Source organism: Lagopus leucura, unplaced genomic scaffold, assembly GCF_019238085.1.
Source record: "Lagopus leucura isolate 7727_CA_CO unplaced genomic scaffold, USGS_WTPT01 Super-Scaffold_100001, whole genome shotgun sequence".
Taxonomy (NCBI): Eukaryota; Metazoa; Chordata; class Aves; order Galliformes; family Phasianidae; genus Lagopus; species Lagopus leucura.
The window spans coordinates 41,931,979-41,952,142 of NW_024962262.1; the positions used below are offsets into that span (position 1 = coordinate 41,931,979).

At 38.6% G+C, this 20,164-nt stretch overlaps 1 protein-coding gene across 1 annotated transcript in view; it reads right to left on the bottom strand.

Moving 5' to 3' along the window:
* Positions 1-20,164, bottom strand: part of MYO16 (myosin XVI) — a 258,883-nt gene that overhangs the window by 11,885 nt on the left and 226,834 nt on the right. The window contains exons 32-33 of the mRNA XM_042867357.1: positions 11,447-11,605; positions 4,546-4,637 (exon numbers count right to left, since the gene is read on the bottom strand). Of these exons, the coding sequence (XP_042723291.1) occupies positions 4,546-4,637; positions 11,447-11,605 (251 nt within the window). The remainder of the gene's footprint in view (positions 1-4,545; positions 4,638-11,446; positions 11,606-20,164) is intronic.

Sequence of the window (20,164 nt, forward strand, 5' to 3'; positions counted from 1 at the left end):
TATGACTTTCCATTTTATTAATGCATTAGTGCCTCTCTCTTTTCCCACCACCAACCTGTAGTGTGCACCTATTTATTTCTCACTTCTTTTCTTCACCTTCCTTTCAGTTCTTTTTTCTTCCCCCTGACTCTTCCTTCTTTCCTCTTTGTAAATCCCCTGTTCCCTAATATTACTTTTTATTCTCAGTCACTTTATACTTCCTCCAGTCTTCCTTCTCTGAATCATCCCTTATCTACTGCCTGCTTTTCTCCCCACTCCCGCCCTACACACATGCTTATTATTGCTCCAGTCTTTCATATGCACCTCATTCCCATCTGTTCTTTATCTCCATGTTGTCCATCTTATCCTTTTACAGACAGACCATGTTGTTTCTTGCTGCCCACATAAGAAAGAAGGAGTCTTTAGCTGGTCTGCTTTTCTTCATTTCACTGTGTCTTTCTCACACCACATCCCACTTCATAGTGAATGTTAATAACAACTTTATAATATTTTTATCAAAAATAAAAAAAATACAGTTCTGAATCTGTAAAAAAGAAGACAAGGCTGCTTTGCTTTTGCGCAAGGTCCCAAAGATAAGGCCTTGCCTTTGTTGTCTTTGTTTTGTCCTGCTGCTGTTTCTGACATGCCAAACAATTTACATATCTCAACAGCCTTTATTCTTACATCTTTAAAACATAGCTTATAGGAACTATTGAAGAGTAGAAACAATAAACATTGTCAAGAGGGGAGAGTCCATTGGACTGGCTAAGGAACTGGGAAATTACTGATGTAAAATATGCAGAGCACTGAGGAGATATTTTATAAAGCTTTTTTTGTTTGTTTTAGATGAAGTTTTAGATTCTGCTAAATGATTTCAACTCCAAAAGTCTCCAGTATGCTTTGGATCACTTCTTGGAGCCTGACTAAATAGAAATGACTCTTAGTCATAACAAAATCTTCTATTTAGGCAAGATCTTGCAAAGTCTTGAGCCTCGGTTGTGGCTCCATTCCTTCAAGCTGGGAGATGTAAGGATAGAGCACAGCCCTGCTGAAAGGGACTTCAGAACACTGACAGATGGGAAGCTGGACGTGAACCAGCAATGTGCCCAAACAGCCCAGAAAGCCAACCATATTCTGGGCTGCATCAAAAGAAGTGTGGTCAGCAGAGTGAGGCAGGTGATCCTGCCCCTCTGCTCTGCATTGCTGAGGCTTCACCAGGATTACTGTGTCCAAATGTGGAGTCCTGATACAGGAGAAATGTGGACCTGTTGGAGCACATCCAGCAAAGGGCCACAAAAATGATCCAAGGGTTGGAACCCCTCTCCTGTGAAGGCAGGCTGAGAGAGCTGGGGCTCTTCAGCCTGGGGAAGAGAAGGGAGACCTGAGAGTGGCCTTTCAATACCTAAAGGTGGGCTGTAAGAAGGAAGGAGACAAACTCTTAAGAAGAATCTGTTGTGAAAGGACAAGGAGAAATGGTTTCAAACTTAAAGAGGGGAGGTTTAAATTGGATATAAGAATATGTTTTTTACAGAAAGGGCAGTAAGGCATTGGCATGGGTTGTCCAGAGGAGCTGGATGCCTGGAGATATTCAAGTTCAGGTTGGATGGTGTACTGAGCAACCTTATCAAGCTGTAGGTGTCCCTGTTCACTGCAGGAGATTGGACTAGATGGCCTCTAATGGTCTTCTCCAGCTCAAACGATTCTCTGATTCTATCAAGATTATGGCACAAATGACCAGAAAAAGCATACCTTCCACTTTGGTGGTTTCTTTGACTCTGGAAGAAAATGATGGGGAAGAATTTAAAAGTAGAGATTCAGGCATGTTTGAAAATGCCAAACAAATCACTGAAGAAATGTTAAAGAATCAGCATTTCAGTAATTTAAAATTAGTAATTTTAAAACAAGCTTGAATGGGGCAGTTTCCTAGTTTTCTGCTGTTCATGGAGCAAGAGGAGCAGCAGAACTACCAGATGGTATTCTGCAGAAGCTGAGTACACTTGCAGCTGACGAATTTAGGCTTAGATACTAAGAGCAAAGTAGGCTTTTTTATAAGGGCAGATCTGGATATTGCTTCTTGCAATGTTGTTTTGCTGTAGATTTCCAGTCTGTGTTTTGAAAATTTTGATTCACAAAGAAAACATAAAACACATGGAGCTTAGCATCCTCTCTTGTTGAAAGAATACGTGTATTTCTTTGCTAACAAATAGTTTCTTAAGGACCTATTATCTGAACAAAGTAAAATACATGAAACAAGGTCCAATTTTCAGTATTTCAGTTTTGATGATACATATGAAGTTCTTTATGTTCTATGTAGTGTTTGCTTGCAATCTCTACAATGTGCAGCCACAGTACAATATGAAGAGAAAGTTATTAGTTAAAAAAATCAAACTTTGCTATTCTTGTAAAATTAAGACCATTCATTTCTAATTAGACAAAATTCAAGGTTTATTTTTAATTTTCTCCCCTTTTTTCTTTTCTAGCAGAAAAAAGTATGATTTTATTGCATAATTTTAAAATAAGAAATATGTTGTTAAAATTTTAAAACCTCATATCAATTTTTGTCTTTTTTTCATCCTGACAAAAGCTGACCTTGAAGTTATAATGACTCTAAAAAAGTAGCCTTTGTGGCCAATATTGAACTTGCTTTTTTCCAGCAGATTCTATTTTAGAATCATAGAATCACAGAATGACCAAGGTGGGAAAGACCCACAGGATCACCCAGTCCAACCATCCACCTATCACCAATAGTTCTCACTAATCCATGTCTCTCAACACGTCAAATGTTTCTTGAACATCCCCAGGGTCGGTAACTCCACCACCTCCCTGGGCATTGGGCATTCCAGTGCCTGACCACTCTCTCAGAGTAGTATTTCCTAACGTCCAGCCTAAATCTCCCCTGGTGCAGCTTGAAGCCATTCCCTCTAGTTCTATCACTAGAGAAGAGGCTAACCCCCAGCCTCCCTTCAGGTAGTTATAAAGAGTAACGAGGTCTCCCCTGAGCCTCCTCTTCTCTAGACTGAACAATCCCAGCTCCTTCAGTCGCTCCTCAAAAGTCCTGTGCTCCAGAGCCCTCACCAGCTTTGTCGTCCTTCTTTGAACACGCTCCAGGGCCTCAATGTCTTTCTTGCCCAAAGAAAGAGGGGCCCAAAACTGGACACAGTACTGAGGTGCGGCCTCACCAGAGCTGAGTACAGGAGGACTATCACTTCCCTGTTCCTGCTGGCAACAGTGTTTCTGATGCAAGCAGAGAATGATCAATTAAGCTCTTTTTATGTGCCTAATATTCTATACTGGTAATAGCTTCCAAAACGTTTGTTGAGATTGTCAATAGATGCTAAGCTGAAGAACCTGTTCTCTAAAAGATGTAGTTTTGCAGGTTTGCATAGTGCAGAAAGTTTCAAGCAGTGATACAGGTAGTTATCACCTGATGTGACAACATGATGGTACTGTAAGCCACAGTACCTAGACTTCCATTGGATGTCTATGAGCTGTGACAAAAATGAAATTAACTCCTGTCACTTCAGTGAGGAATGAGCAGAGAGATATTAAACAAATACTTAAATATTAGGAGTCCCTGAAGGTTAACAAGCCAGTTTCCTTTAGCTGAAATGACAGTGTCAGCCAAGAACTCGAGGACTCAGTCTATGTTTCTCTCTCTAAAGCAATTAGTCAATCAGTGCTTTCAAAGATCTGCGAAACAATCTGTCCTATTTCATATGTCATATGTAATACAAGAATTACTTTAAAGTGATTAGGTTACTGCACCAAAGTCTGGCAAACAGTTTTACAATAGGCTTGTATACTGTTAAGAGAAACTGGTGGTATGCTAGGAAATGTCAACTGTAAATAAAACCAATCATTTTCAAATACATTGCAGGCTTTCAAAATAGTGAGGAATGCTTCTTACAGAAAGAATTTTTAACCCTGTGAGAATGGACTTTTTAAGAATGGTTTTTAATGTGTTTTGTTTTCTTTTGTTTCCTTTTTCTTCTTCTTCTTCTTCTTCTTTCTTCTTCTTTTTTTTTTTTTCATTTTCTTTTTGTAATACCATTTTTGAAGATGTTTATTCATTATGGCAGTTGCATCAAAAATCACTGGACTGCATTGTTCCTTCTCTGAACTTGTCACAGCTCTTATTAAGGTTGCATTTAAGGATCGTACCTGCATGTAATTCTGAGTACATGGCATGGAACATGTTTTGAAGATTTGTGAGACACTTTGCCAACAATCTATTTACTGAAAAGTGACATTTTGATGTACTGAACTGAAATTTTGTTCAGCTTTTGGCAAGTAGTTTTGGAAGGATCAAATATAGAAGTTTGAACATGGTTTAAACTTTCTTCTAATATAAAGCATTTAAATTTGCAGATTAATTTAATTGATGGTAGTATTTTGATTCTAATTTTTGTCCTTAGCTCAATATAAACCTGTAAGAGAAGCATTTTTCAATATCCAACAAACAGATTTGAGTCAAGAAAGCTTTTAACATGCAGGTACTGTGAATTTTTACTCTCTTATGGAGTAAAAATTACTCTCTTTCCATTAGATAATCAATGATTTTTTTACCTGAGTAGTGTGGCTCTCCCTATGTCTTTGAACCGATGAACCTGCTGTAGTGCTGGCAGACAGTCTTGAATATTCATTTTCCTCTGGTACACCTAAAGAAGAACAATAATAATTTATTTTCTAACCTGACATTTATGAATTTGTTGATTTCAGTTCAAGATTCAAAAGACTCTGACATATTTTTCTACAAAGGGATGATAAATGTCACACATTTGCCTGGGTATTTACTTCTGCGTTACGAAAGCTGGAAAGGTTATTGTTTATCAAGTATAAACACAATCATAAGTATGTATGTTGATTTATAGAAATGGCACAGAAAGAGCCTACAAATAGCATACTACCTACATGAAACTGGCCAGGGATTCCTCCTGCAATGCAGAAATCCCTGGTTCCTCTTCCCCTGGCTTCTTTTCATCACAGAAGCAACGCAAATGGAATGTAACACGGACCTAAGGTCTGTTCTCACACTGATGTCTCTACTCACATGGGAAGTCAACAGCTCCAGGTTTTACAACTTCATCTCCGCAGTACTGCAGGGCTTTTTTATGTAACTGTTGTATTTATTGTGCACTCTCCATGCGGGAAATAGCTGTCCAAAATTCTGAAGTGTAAAAACCAGTGTGAAAGAGCCAGGCACAGCCTCCGGCGTCAAAATAAATGAGCAACTCTGTGCAGTGACCACAGAGCGAGGCTCATAGCCAGCATTTCCCATCACTTCTGCTGGAGTGGGAAGACCACTCCCACAGCAGATCAGTGGATCTGGAAGACGAGATCAAGGGAAACAAAGGCAGAAGCAGAAATACTGTGAGCCCACCATAGGCGTTATTAAGCTCCTCACAAACTCAGACGCCACAGTAGGTCTGGCACCTGACAATTCTATTATTAACCTGCGTATCACTACTCCTTCTTTCACCAGAGTTGGCCATCAGGAGAAAAGGATTAATCCTGTCAGGGGATAATGAAAGTTGAATTGTCCTCAGAGGATTACCAACTGGAACGATAACATCTAATCTGAATTTGGGTGGGAGTAGATGACTTGTAAAGGTCCTTTCCAACCCAAACTGTTGTGTGACTCTATCAACTGTCAGACTCGACTAGGTATTTACCTTTTGGGTGGCTAAAACTAGAGAAGGTGAATCTGTGCCTAGATAGCTAACTATGAGATAAATGAAAATGAGGTGAACCCCACTCTTTGTATACTGTACACAACATACACTGAATTGTAATGGAAATAATTCAAAAGTTCAAATGCAATGAATCATAAACTAGTTATGAGATTATGTACTGTACTACTCATAGTTCAGTTTCATGTTTCTGTTCAGTTTCTTGTTTCAGTCATGAGACTAGCATAGAAATACATGATGAAACCTCTTCCAAGCCTCTATTTTCTATATAAAAAAATGCTTATTTTTTATATTGATAAATGAGTATTAATTATTATATGGTTAGTGATGTATGATTTAACTCATGCAAATAAAAGCTGTATGAATTATTTCATAAAATTAGCAGATTTTGTGAGAGAAACAGAACAAGAGTTTTAAAGAGAATGAATGATCCATATTCCTTTCTCAGTCTTAGTTTCCCCCTTATACTGTTGCATATCCATAGCTTTGTAGCTAAGGACAGCTGGTTTTGGCTTTTTTTTGTACTGTTCTTCTGAATGGAGTTTGTGCAAACTATTCCTAAATTTCTACAGCTTCAAACCACCTGGACTTTCTTTAGACACATACAGGCAGTGAAATGGCCAAAGCCCTGATTGCAGCTGTGGAGATAAAACAAACCTTGTGAGGATCCAACCCTTCAGATCTACCCAAAGCAGAGAGGGCATCTGAGCATGTTCTCTCAATGCTTTGAACAATGTTTTGTTTCAAGGTGGGGTTCTTTCTTTTTGAAGCTGGTCTGTAACGTATTATGTATATGCTGGAAAGTCTGACATTCACATTCTCCAGTATACTAGGTCTATCAAATACACGTTGTCACTATTCCTTTCTTACACTTACTAAAGTCAGTAAACAAACCCTGCTCTACAACATAATATTTGCCCTGAGCAAAATCACTTTTTTTTTTTTTTTTTGTAAAATGAAATGCTTGAAATAAATGTTTTTTTTTTTTAATTTGAGATTTCCCTCTAAAAATGTTTCTGTCAACACAATATTTTTTTTACAATAATAAAAAATTAACCACATTTTTATGCAGAATGCCTTTTTATGTTATGTGTTCTTAATTTAACTTGAATAAAAAATATATTGTAAATTGTTTGCAAATTATAGACATTTGTAAAAGAACAAACAATTTTCCTAGACCAGTAGCATGCTTTTGAAAAAGATACTGCTTTTGAATTATATTCTTACACTTAAAGATCTATGGTGCACAATAGCCTTGAGCTAAGAATATCAGTGATTTTCTATGAAAAGCACTTTGATAAGCAGTCTTATCAAACAAATAAAGTTTCCATGTACAGCAACAGCATGTCAACACAGACCAAGCAGAAGCTTAGTGGAGTTTGGAAAGATAAATGGAGTAGTTGATTGCACTCTAAAAGTTTTCCTTTACGTGCACTAAGTAAATATTTGGACACCACAGTTGTGCACTGAATAAGACCTTGCTTAATTCAGCACAAGGTTGGAAACATCAATTTAGCAGGGGCAGAACTACAAGAATGCAGGTTAATGAGAAGTACAGGCTGGAGCATGAATTCTGTCATCAGGAGTGGGCCTTCTTTAAACTATTCTCAAGTCATCCACAGTAAATGCTCATGTTTGTGTCACAGGGACATTCTGCAAGGTTGTTTGCTGTGACACCTCTCTCATTCTGTGATTTCCTAGACTGATGGGAACTCATTGCCTACTGTGCTTAGATCAAGTGGTAAGTTCCTACATACCATGCAGCAGCCTGCAGCCCACAGATGACTTGCTTAGAGAAGACAGCCACCTTCTTGGCAGCTAAAGTTAGGCAAGATTCATCCCCTCAGCAGAATAATATATAGGGCTCTTAATAAAACAGTCAGGTTCTTGACAGCTGATCAAAATGAACTATACAGTGAGTCCATTCACATGTATCTCCACACAACAAACAGTGGGCCTCCGACGTAGCTGAAGAGCAGAGGAACAAACAGCAAAGGTTCCTTGGAGAGATAGCAGGGTGCTAATGGTGCTGGATAGTTGGCACAGAGCAAAGTGTGTGCCTGTGTGCCCACTGGGCATTATGCTGCACATTCAGTCTCCCGTGGTCCAAACGGGCAGTGTCATCTATGTAGAATCAGTTCTAGGTTTCAGTTGGATCACAGTGGTAAGTACCTCTACAGCAGTCCACTGGGGGTAAAAAACTGTCATATACCCAGGGATTTTCTTCTTTTCACTAACCAAAGGTTCAATCACCTCAATTTCATTATTAGTTGTCAAATTTAATCATTTCACTTTAATAATTAAACACTCCTCTATATCCCATTAAATACAAGGTGGAAATAAACAACTGCATTTCACAACATTTTTATCTGCTGTGTCTGAGTTTTTCCCACTTACTTTGATGTTCTGAGTGATTTAGGATCACAGATTTCAGCACTGTAATATAAAAGATTATTACAGGCTTTCTGATGACTGTTTGCATTTGGAAAAGAAAATAGTTTTAAAAAAAAATGTTTCTTTTAGAATAAAAATCTGGTAGATGTGGCGGGTTTGTAGAAGACAAACCACATGGTCACAGTACAGAATTGTAGATAATTGTGCTAATAATATTATAGACAAAAAGAAGTGGATTACAATATACAAAATGAAAAACAAACTTACTCAAATTGCAGGCTAACAGCAGTCCCAGAAATTAAACTCAGCTTCTCAGAGCAACACAGCATTAATCTGTTTGGAAGCTGAGCTAGCCAGTCTTTTAGTCACTTAGAAATGGTTTTCTAAAGAATCATTGGCTTAGACATAAGATTAACATCTTGGTCAAAGTGACTATTCTTATGACCTTAGTGACTTTAAGTTTCGTGATGCTTCAGAGGAAATGGTGGTGACACTTGTCTGTATTAACTCATGTGATGTTGCACAAAGGTCTTCATACTAACAGTGAAAAATAGGTTATACAGTTCCACTGAGTAGCAATGGGAAACAAATTATTTTATGCTCACAAGTTTTGTAATTTCGGCATCAACTAACTAATAACACATTTCAAGTTTTGCTCTCTGCAAAGTTAGAGGAATCTTGTGTACAGTAATAAAAAATTGAAGTATTTCACATGAAAATATCTCATGGAACATTCAAAAATCAAAGAATCATAGAATCACAGAATCACAGGAGTTGGAAGGGACTTCAAGAGATCACTGAGTCCAATCCCCCTACTGAAGTAGGTACCTTACAATAGGTAGGTATATCAGTAATGCCTAGAGATTTCAAAATCAAGATGCTGAAGTTGAATCCTGCAAGAATTTTTACTTTTAAGAAAGGTGTTTTACAATTCATGTAATCTAACTACACTGAAAATTTCATTTTGTTAGTGCTTTCTATTATTATTAATGCTATCTGGAACAGTGGAATTCCATACCACATATTTTATTTTTTTATTTTGGTCTTTTGTGTCAGGGTAAAACTAAAGCTTATAACATTTCTACAACAGCCTGATAGGCAGGACGTAGATTTGAACCTTAAAATACCACAAATAATGTTAATCCCTTGCCAAGTGGGATACTGAGAAACCTAAAAGGACTTTTTTTCTGCTCACGGCAGAAACCAAAACCATTCCTTATGAAAGCTGCATCAAAATCAGCAACCTTCCATTGAAAGTTTGAGTTTGATACAGTGATGTTTTCTAATGGAAAAAAATACTGGAAAATTCCATTGCACATTACACCTTTATGATTAAACTTTCCATTTACAAATGGTTTAAAAATAATTTGTTTATGCATAATAGATTCAGTGTGTTACCGATATGAATAGCCCTGGCAACTAGTAGTTGCAAACACACTAATAAAAAACTTCACACAATTGAAAGCACTCATCTCACCTACCAGTTGGCCTTCTATTCAAGCAATGACCATTTATTTCAGAAACTGCAATCATTTGCTAACTTAACTATAATCATCACAAATTAGAAACATAAAGCATCACTTCATTTCTAAGCTGAAAAAAAATGCAGCTCTTGTGATTAAACTCCCAGTTAAGGGATCTGGGGATAAAATGATTGCTCTTATAAAAAACTGATCTCCCGCAGGCCCCATTAGGACATCAGAATATATGATTAAAATCCTACATAGAAAGGAATCAAAGTCTTGGTCTACCCACAGATTTTGTGTTAATATAACAGTCTGACTGTTATACATTTGGAAAACACACTCCCTCCTCCCTAAATTGTTGTATTGATACAAATGGGGACGCAGTTATAATGGACAAAGATGCCTTTTTCTTCTACTACAGTGTGTTCCCAGTTCCACACAGGAATGAATGCACCTCTACACTCCTATGACTTCTCAAACTGGATGAATTTTCTGCTTTGATTATCAGAAAGAGCAGGAAGAATTATTTTGGCCTACAACTGCAGAATGAATTTCCCTGGAAAAAAAAAAAAAAAGAATTATTTAATTTTGAAATGCTTCATTTCAAGTAATAAAGCTTGATTTTTTTCATTTCAAAACCAGAGGATTTTTTAAGTAAAGTGTATCTGGAGCATGAAATATTCCTGATAAACTTGATTTTTCAGTTCAAACCTATGCATATTAAATAGCTCTAGCTTTGGATTTTTTTTTTAAGGATAGTATATTTGGAAAACAAAATGTAGTATTACACTTGATACTTTATTCCTTCAAATTTTCCAGTGTTGTTTGCAAGTTACCAACTATATTCTACATTATGTGCACCTCCACCCTAAGCATTAAAAGCAATACAACTGCTCTACTTAAGTAAACAATATTCAGATTTAAGTTTTTGGTAGGAAGATAGCCATATGCAGTATCACACATATATTTAGACATTTGCTCCTCCACATCCCATCAAAATAAATGTGGCTGAGGGAGCTGGGATTGTTCAGTCTGGAGAAGAGGAGGCTCAGGGGAGACCTCACTGCACTCTACAACTTCCTGAAGGGAGGTTGGGATGAGGAGGGGTTTGGCCCAGGCAACAAACAGGACCCGAGGAAATGGCCACAAGTTGTACCAGAAGAGGTTTAGGTTAGACAGAAGGAAGAACTTTTTCTCTCAGAGAGTGGTCAGGCACTGGAATGGCTGCCCAGAGAGGTGGTGGAGTCGCCGTCCCTGGCAGTGTTCAAGAGGCGTCTGGATGAGGAGCTGCGAGATATGGTTTAGTGCTTGTGGTAGCAGTGGTAATGGGAAGATGGTTGGAATGAACAATCTTGCAGGTCGTTTCCAACCTTGCAATTCTATGATTCTATGAATACTTTCTTTTTGTCTCATTTTATATTCATACTTGTGTAATCACATTATCTGATTTCCATAATACAGGTGTTATAACTTTAGGTTTATGCTTATAGGACCTTGAAAGATTTAACTTGGTCACTCTTCTTGCACTATTTTGATCATCTTGCTGCAATTACATACAATTTGTCATTCACTAGCAAGGCACTTGTACCAATGGGAGATCCTGATTTTCCATTGTCTCTTCCGTTTTTCTTGATTATAGAATCAGAAGCCGCAAATCTCAGTTCTCCTTAGGCTATTTACAGACTTGGAGCTGAGGTAATTACAACTTCCTCAACAGAGGCTGTTTCATTTTTTTCACATTCAGCTTTTATTGCAGATGAGCTTATCAGTTCATACACACAAAGTTAAGCCACTTCCAGAAACAGAGATATTTCACAACTCAAGAGATTCCAGCTTGACTGTATCTTTAAAAGCACATTGAAAGGCACACTTCAGCAATTTTATGTTAGAAGAGATTTGGGATTAAAAAATGCTTACCATTTGATACCGAATTTCCATTTTCAGCAGTCACAGAACTGGACAGTGGATTAGAAGACTGAGTTCCATGGTTATTTGCATTTTTATCCTGCGTTGCTGACCCAGTATCTGATGCATTTGGATCTTCTCTGCTCCTCAAGTTCAGGTTAGTTTCAGCACCTGCCGTAGAGAGAAGGCTTGTCAGCTTCCGATTTGCGAGTGGCTTTCACACAGAAATAGACACAATTAACTTTGAGAAACCAAATTACTTTATCAAATCAATTTAATTAATCGCTAAGTTCACTAGACCAGCAATAAACATGGAAGGTTCAAGTAAATTACTTTTGCAGGGATTTTTTTTTTTTTTTTTTTTGCAAGTGTTTGTTCCACCTGTAGCCATTTAAAGTTTATGAAATTGAAAGCTTTAACAAAATTTTATTTGTACTGTTTCTCTTCACGTATACATCAGCTGAAAAAGCTCCACATGTTTGTATTGACCCTATTTTAGGTCCTATTCTATGTCACAGAAGTTCGTATACTGCTGTCAGCACTGCAATGTCTTTTACCATCACATTAGGTCAGAACAATAACAGCCAAAACATGGCTTTATTCTTTTCTTTCATTTCCCCCCCTTGAAAAATGAGACAGTCTTTAACACAAAACCATAAGTAGTAACATTCCTGCCAGCAAGGCCTCCCCACAGGCACTATTTACCCTGCCTCAGGGCTTTCCAGCCATCAGTTGTCACTTTCTATAACATTCTGGATTTTCAAGTCATTGCTTCTAGTTAAATTTCTTCAAGATACCAGAAGGAGCCCTGGTCCTGGAGTAGATCACAGGCTGCATACAGTGCATATTTCCTCAAAGAAAAGGGCAAAATTCTCTTTTCTTCTTTCCATCTTGACTGAGGGCAGAGGGGACTGAGAGACAAGGCCAGGAATGGTGCCTACTGCACATCCAGCACCTGGGGTGATGCCCACTCTGCTGTTCTGTGGCAGCTCCAGTGAGACTGCTTTAAGTGCTGCACTGGCAGGGTTCTCTGGCTAGCTCCATTTCAGCTTCCCTAACTCTCTCCACCCACTGGGAGCTGGCATTGGCCGCAAGTCTGATGCATAGTGGCTCATCTGTGTACAGAGGCCCTCATTTAGCACTTTAAAAAAGAAACACTTCCTCTGACAGTCCTCAAAGAGCTTGCTTTTGGGTGGGTTTGCTTAAGCTTTGTCATAATAAGAGCAACAACTGATGGAAGTCAAAAGACTAGCTATTAAAACCAGTGTTATAGCATTCACTCATATGTCCAGTGACATTCTCAGCTCTCTCAAAGATGCAATATATACTTATAAGTGTCAAGCACATAAGGATTTTTCAAGGGGAGAGGAAAAAAAACCTTCTTCACAATATAACAGATACTTTTCCTGTAGATTTTCAAACTTAATATTGAGTGCACGGTCAACTTTCATTTTCATACCTAAAGTGAAAAAAAACAACCTTGAATTACAAAGTACCAACATTCTTTTGAAAAAAAATAATGAAATGAAAACTATACTTCCATTTTGATTGACTTGAAATGTTTCCTTTCACTGAAAAGGGCTTTCTTAGTTGTGTTTAGCTTTCAGTTATCTAATACTGAATCTTTCTTAACATTTCCTTTTCTAACAAAAAAGCTGTCTTGAAAAGCCAGAAAGTTCATTTCCAAGCTGTCAGAATAAAATATTTCAATGTTGTTTTTTTTTTTTTAATTCCCTTTCTTGCCCTCATTCCCTGATCTTTACTTGTTGCCAGAACTGACTGGAGTACTTCATTGGTGCTGTTTCATAAACTGCATATTTAGACAAAAGTGCTATGCACTGAAAAAATTAGGCCACCTCTACCCGCAGTAAGTGATTTGGGGCAGGCAACAGAACTGGAGTCTGAGCTAGAAAATGCATGCAGCACAATTATAAGAGCATGCCTGATTTAGCTTTTGTGAAAGCAAGTTGTCTGAAAAATGTGTCTTTGCAACTCGCATTTAATTTGTCTGAAAAGGAAATGTCACTTTTGGATGTTAATAGTCAGTGCACTTGCCTATAGATCATAATCCACCTACATAATTATTGTGCTACCTTTTACATAAAGAGTCTCAGAGTAAGTGGCTGGGATCCTTATTTTTCTTGATACCCAAAAGATTTACTGATTTGCCTGACATCTGCAATTCATTTGACTATGCAAGTGGAAAGACATTTTCTTCCATTCCTACTCTGTAGAAGCCTTTTGTTTCATGGGTACATTGTTATCTTTTCACAGTATTCATGAAGGGCTCTCAGAAAAAAAAACAAAACAAAAAAACAAAAAAAAACAAAAAAAACCCAAATATAATATATATATCTTTTCTCCTTTGTACTAAACAGAGTTGTGGATATTTACCACTGAGTGAAAATCTCATAATAAACTGGCAGAAACAAGTAGTGGACAAACAAAATACCTTTTGAGACAGCTATTTACATAGAGATATGCTATCCCATTCACTCTATTCAGTTTCTGTAACAAATGTACATCTTCAATTACTTAATCATAGAATCGTGAAATTGCAAAATCATAGAATGGCTTAGGTTGGAGGAAACTTTAAAGATCATTTAGCTCCAGCCTCCTGCGTTGGGCAGGGTTGCCAGCAACCAGATCAGGTTGCCCAGGATTCCATCCAACCTAACCTTGAATTCCTCCAGAAATGGGGCATCCACAACCTCCCTGGGCATCCTATGCCAGCAAGCGCCTCACCATCCTCTAAGTAAAAGTTTCTTCCTAACATCTAAATCTCACCTCTTATAGCTTGAAGCCATTCCCCCTTGTTCTATCACTATCAGACTGTCTAAAAAGTCACTCCCCCAGCTGCTTGTAAGCTCCCTTCGAGTACTGGAAAGCCACAATTAGGTCTCCTCAGAGCCTTCTCTTATCCAACCTAAACAATAGAAGGATATAATAAAGAAAAAAACACTTTGCAGTGCCTTATTTCCTTAATCTTGTGGGCAGAAGAGAAGCCCGTATTCTGTTTCAAAATAATCTGGATTGCATAAAGGCGATCGTACTGATTTTCTATATATAGGCATCTGCAGCTCCTTGTTGGAGCAGAGATGTGAATCTCTGGGAGAAGTGGAAACACGTATGTTGGCTAACTTCTAAAAGACTCCTGAAGAGGCTGTAGTTTATCCCTAGCAAATAGGTACTGGTTATTTATTTTTGACTTTGTATAAAATGGGTGAGTTTCTTAAGAAAATCTCTTTTATAGATAGGATAACAAGTGGATACTTTAGTCAGGTGCAACCAGGGTACTGTCCTGCACAGCAGAACTTACATAGGATGACTGGGTGATCCAGGCTGGAATTGGGTGTCCCTCTTTGCTGCCTTCCCACTACCTAAAACATTTGCTGAGCATAAAAAAAGACATCTCCTGACTTCTTGTCATAACACTTCTGTTCCACACAGGGTAGCACTGCACAGCAATATCTTATACAGGAATGCTGTGGACAACTGTAAAAGACATAGGGAAGTACACCGATAACACTTATTGATAAGAGTTACTGAAAAATTTCCAAATTCTAATTTTATTCGTCAAATACTCATCTGAAATTCACTTTACCCTCATGCATTCTCAATCACGTGATATAGCAGCTTAGATTTTTCTCCACGTTAAAATCTACCTCCTCCTGCTGCCATGAACCCCTACAGAAACAATAGTGTACAGCTCTCTCATGCCTTATCAACCTTCTGGAACTATCATGAATACTTCAGAAGAGAAGAAAAGAAGAAACTATGGTTCCAGTTGCACATCTTCACCAACACAAGCTTTTTGTGCAGACTTGTACTCTGCTGTTCTCACCAGATGGATGGATGATGATCTACCAGAATCTTCTACTGTTTTTGTTTGTTTGTTTCTTTTGTTTTGTTTTGTTTTTAACAGCATTTTAACAGTTGCCAGCCAGTAAGAAATGTTATTTGAAAAGTCATCCATGCCTACTAGTGAGACACCAGCTACAGAGAGGTATCAGCTGTTAGAGGATGGTGGGAGTTCATGATTATAAAAGGAATATAAGCTCTAAGTGAAAATATACAGACTGTTTGCAACTGTGAGCAGCGTTTGGACTATTATTTTGGCAAACTTTATCTGCCAAAAACATATCTCTGACTCAGTCAAATTCTGCTTTGACTAATCTTGCAATTAATGAAGATGTATGGATAGTGAGGATGTATATGGACTGGGAGCTGAATTTGTCCCTCAATTGCAAGATAGTTAATATAACTGAAAGCAAGGTCATGTGCAGTGTTTTTAATCACAGTAAGACAAATGAAAGTGTAACAGTTATTTCCTTACAAGCTAGCTCTGTATTCCAGTAAGCTGATAATTAACTGTATCAACAGTACTTGAAAAGTGTAAAAGGAAATGCATGCAAAAGAGGCAGGTAGCGAAATCCACATTTGCATGCTAGTCTCAGTGCTTCTCAAAGAGTCTAAAGAGTTTAAAACTCATAAGGCATCATATGAACTTAGTTTCATTTACTTTGGAATAATAAATTCAGAGTATGGCAGTCACGGACATGATTTAACATATGATTCTTTATCTGCTTTTTATTTTCATTTTTGAATTATTATGTCTCTTTTAAAAGAAAGCCAATACCCTGAAAGACTAAATGGGATAACTTTGTGTCAGAAGACCAAACTGAACTCTTGTAATTGAGCTCCAAAGAAGTGAGTTCCAAATATCATAATACAATGATTTATTTTTTTTTTCTCAAGCATAAAATGTAGGATTCCAAACACTATGGTTATTTCATAAGTAGTATTTAGGCTGAATTAATGGTGTTGTCACAAAATTATAAAATAAACTAGTACAGGCTCTATTCAGATGACAGACTAAAGTGCAATACTAAAACATTTTGAGGAATTATTAATTTTGTAAGGAAACTATACATTTAGCCTGTTTAACAAAATCTAAAGCAAAGTATACATCAATGATTGATATCAGTATTTAGGTGGAATCACCATAGACTCTTTTTGCAGCAAGACAGGAGAAACAGAATGTTATTAAAAACCCAGCAGTAGCTCACCTGATTGAATTGTAATTTACTTTTCTGTCAATGCCCTTTTTTCTGCCCTTCTTTCTTTAAAAACAGGCACATCCATAACTTTTATCTGTCCTTTTATGCTCTTTTTTTCAAATACTTCTTTTAGCATTTAGTGCTCATTTACAGTCTGACCGAAAACTCATTAATAACAACAGAAGGCCTCCACTGCTTCCAGTGGGTTTTGGATCAGATTCATGCTTACCTTGGATGCTTTGTGCAGTGCTGCCAGAGCACTGAGCGATTCATGATACGGGGTAAATACAGAGTGCCTACTACTTATTCTGTCCTGGTAAATTTAAATGTGTTCACAACTGTTCTCTGGCCCTGAGGCAAATGGTAAGAGATCCATGTCTATGCTATTAAACATACTTGTCCTCCACAGCAGACAAACCGCATCCAAGCTGTCTGCTGGGAATAGTCCCTGGCCTGTGCCATTTCCTGAACCATGCCCAGATCTGCCTGGAAGGGGGCCAGTCTGCCAGCTCCAAAACCAGGCCAGGGACTGCTTGAACACTTTGGTTGCCCAGATGATTGAGTTGCCATACCCTGACATTGGCTCATCTACGAAAATAAACACAGCCCTTTGCCTTGACTAGTTGCTGCAATCAGAAATGAACGGTCAATATTAAGTCCATCTCAGGAGAAAAGAATACAATAGTCAAATAGTCAAAAAACCCACAAAACCTCAGACAGGACGAGGCTAGTGGACAACCAAACAGCTGCAGAGACTCTGCTGAAGTCATATGCAGAAGTTTCATCTTCACTTACACTAGGCCAGTCTCTAATGATATAGGGAAGGCAAGTTTCCTTAGTCTTACTCCAGGGTAAACAGAAGTCATATGACATACAAGGGTGTATACCCCTCTTGAACAGATCTGACACATATCCGGATCAATCTTTCATAGCACACATTCCAACTTCTTTATTAAACGGAGAGCACAGGCTATGTTCCCAAACAAGGAATTCCTGCGTCACCAGCTAAGCTAGATGCGTCTCTGTCCTAACACAGAAACAACCTCTGTCCTGGTCCACAAATGATCAGTCCCATAAAATAAAATCCACAGTTATCATAGAAAAGGCTTAATACCTTTTTCACGAATATTTTTCTATCTACAAAAATATGTAAGACATATTATGGAAAGAAATATATGAAAAAAGGAGGAAATAGTAATTTGATATCTACAATCAATCCCAGAATAACATCAAACAATTTCTTAATTAATGGAAAACATGTATTCCTGCAATAAATAATCAACTTATGACTATTTACATCAAGACAGGCAGCTATTCACAATTTTGTTTGCAACTTTGAAATCTAGAAAACACTGTATTCTGGTAGATATATTTATTTGCTACTGAAGAAGCTTTTTGTTCCTGAGCTACCAGAGAATCTAAAAGCTAAATAGCTTGATTTCTTGAAAACTATGGCTAGCATCCAGCAGATGAAAATTTCAAATCAAGCAGCTTGTCACTGTACACATGAATAAGTGATAACCGATGGATCTCATTAACAAGCATATGAATGGCAAGAAGTTGAAGACAGAAGGGATTCCTGATCTATGCCCCTGTTCTTTCCTGGGAGAGTCAGGAATACAACAAATGCTAGCAGTCAACCCTGAATATTTGCTACATTTCCTGCAGTAACTGGACACTGTGCAATGAGGGAAGATGATGACTGCACAAATGACACAGATATCGTCTGATGAACGATAAGGAGAGGGAGGTTACATAAGGAGAGCTTGTTTTATTTTGGCTCCAGTGTTTATCACTGTGTTTTGTTGCACCTTGGCAATTTCACTTGGCATTTCCTGTTTTGCTCTGACTTACTACTGAGGCATTCCTTGTCAGTGGAGTTTGCTAGCTACCCTCAGCATGTTGTCTTGGGTGTCCTTTCGCTGGATGAATGCATATTGCTTCAGATTAGTTCAGTTTACTCACATGAAGTCACACTGTGACCTGCTGTAGCATGACTGTTTACTTTGTCTGCTGAGAGCTGGAGGCAAGCAGATGCATCTTATTTGCTGAAAGAAATGGAGCAGGATGAAAACTGACAAGACAGGATTCCCCCAGCCTATTAGTCTGTACTGCCTGTCTCGCCCTTATAGCTGTGCTGCCAGCTGCCACTGCAATAATTATTCATTGATTTATTTCATCTTGCAAAGCCTGTACTGCCAGCAGCAATTGTAGGATTTCCCCCTACAGTGATGCTCCCAGGACAGGCAGCAATGAATTTGCAGTGTTGCTTCCAGCATCATTCCCTCTAATTGGAGATAGTAAAGGCATTAGAACACACTCCAGAAGCCTCATTCTTAAATGCAGCAGGTAAATACGGCATGAGGGAAACAGACAATCCCTACGTTGCTCTGAGAAGATGCATTTGTGGAAGTCTTGTATGAATTCTGGGAAGCAAAAGGACTAGACACAAGCCATGAAGAACTTCAAGTTACAAACCTCACATTGCTGGAAGTGAATCACATAGTCATTAAGGTTGGAAAAGACCACTAAGGTCGTCCGGTTCAACCATCAGCTCATCCCCACCATACCACAGAATCACAGAATCACAGAATTGTAGGGGTTGGAAGGGACCTCCAGAGATCATCGAGTCCAACCCCCCTGCCAAAGCAGGTTCCCTACACCAGGTAGCACAGGTAGGCATCCAGGCAGGTCTTGAACATCTCCAGAGAAGGAGATTCCACCACCTCCCTGGGCAGCCTGTTCCAGTGCTCCGTCACCTCACTGTACAGAAGTTCTTGCGCATATTTGTGCGGAACTTCCTATGCTGCAGTTTCTGGCCATTTCCCCTTGTCCTGTCTCCACTCACCACTGAAAAGAGTCCGGCCTCGCCATTCAGCCCCCCACACCTTAGATACTTATGGACCTGGATCAGGTCCCCTCTCAGTCTCCTTTTCTCAAGGCTGAACAGACCCAGTTCACTCAGCCTTTCCTCATAGGGGAGATGCTCCAGGCCCTTCACCATCTTCGTGGCCCTCCGCTGGACTCTTTCCAAGAGATCCCTGTCTTTTTTGTACTGGGGAGCCCAGAACTGGACACAGTACCAACTGACCAGGTCCCTCAGTGCCACATCCACACATCTCTTGAACATCTCCAGGGACGGTGACCCCTCCACCTCCCTGAGCAGCCTGTGCCATTGCCTCATCAGTCTTCCTGAGAAGAAATTTTTCCTAATATCCAAGCTGACGAAGAGCCCTTCTTCATTGTTATCCAGCTTCATCTTCAAGAACATCATTGTCCAGGGAGGTGGTGGAGTCACCAACCCTGGAGGTGTTTCAAGGAACATTAGGATTTTGTGTTGAGGGATATGGTTTAGTGAGAACTATTGGTGGTAAGTGGATGGTTGAACTGGATGATCTTGTAGGTCTTTTCCAACCTTGGTGTTTCTGTGATTATGTGATTCTGTGATGTAGGTGTGACACTGGTTAGTTAGAGCTCAGAATGTAAAGCTGGTAGTGACAAGGAAGTTACTGAGGCAAATGCAGAAACCTCTAGATCTGAGTGAGCCCATGATTTTTCTGTAAATCACTTTACAGCTATAGCAATAGCTGTTACAGCCATACATCTAGAATTGAAAATGCCCAGGCAAGTTTCTTCCAATTTCTTGTCTGACAGATTCATGGTGGTGGGG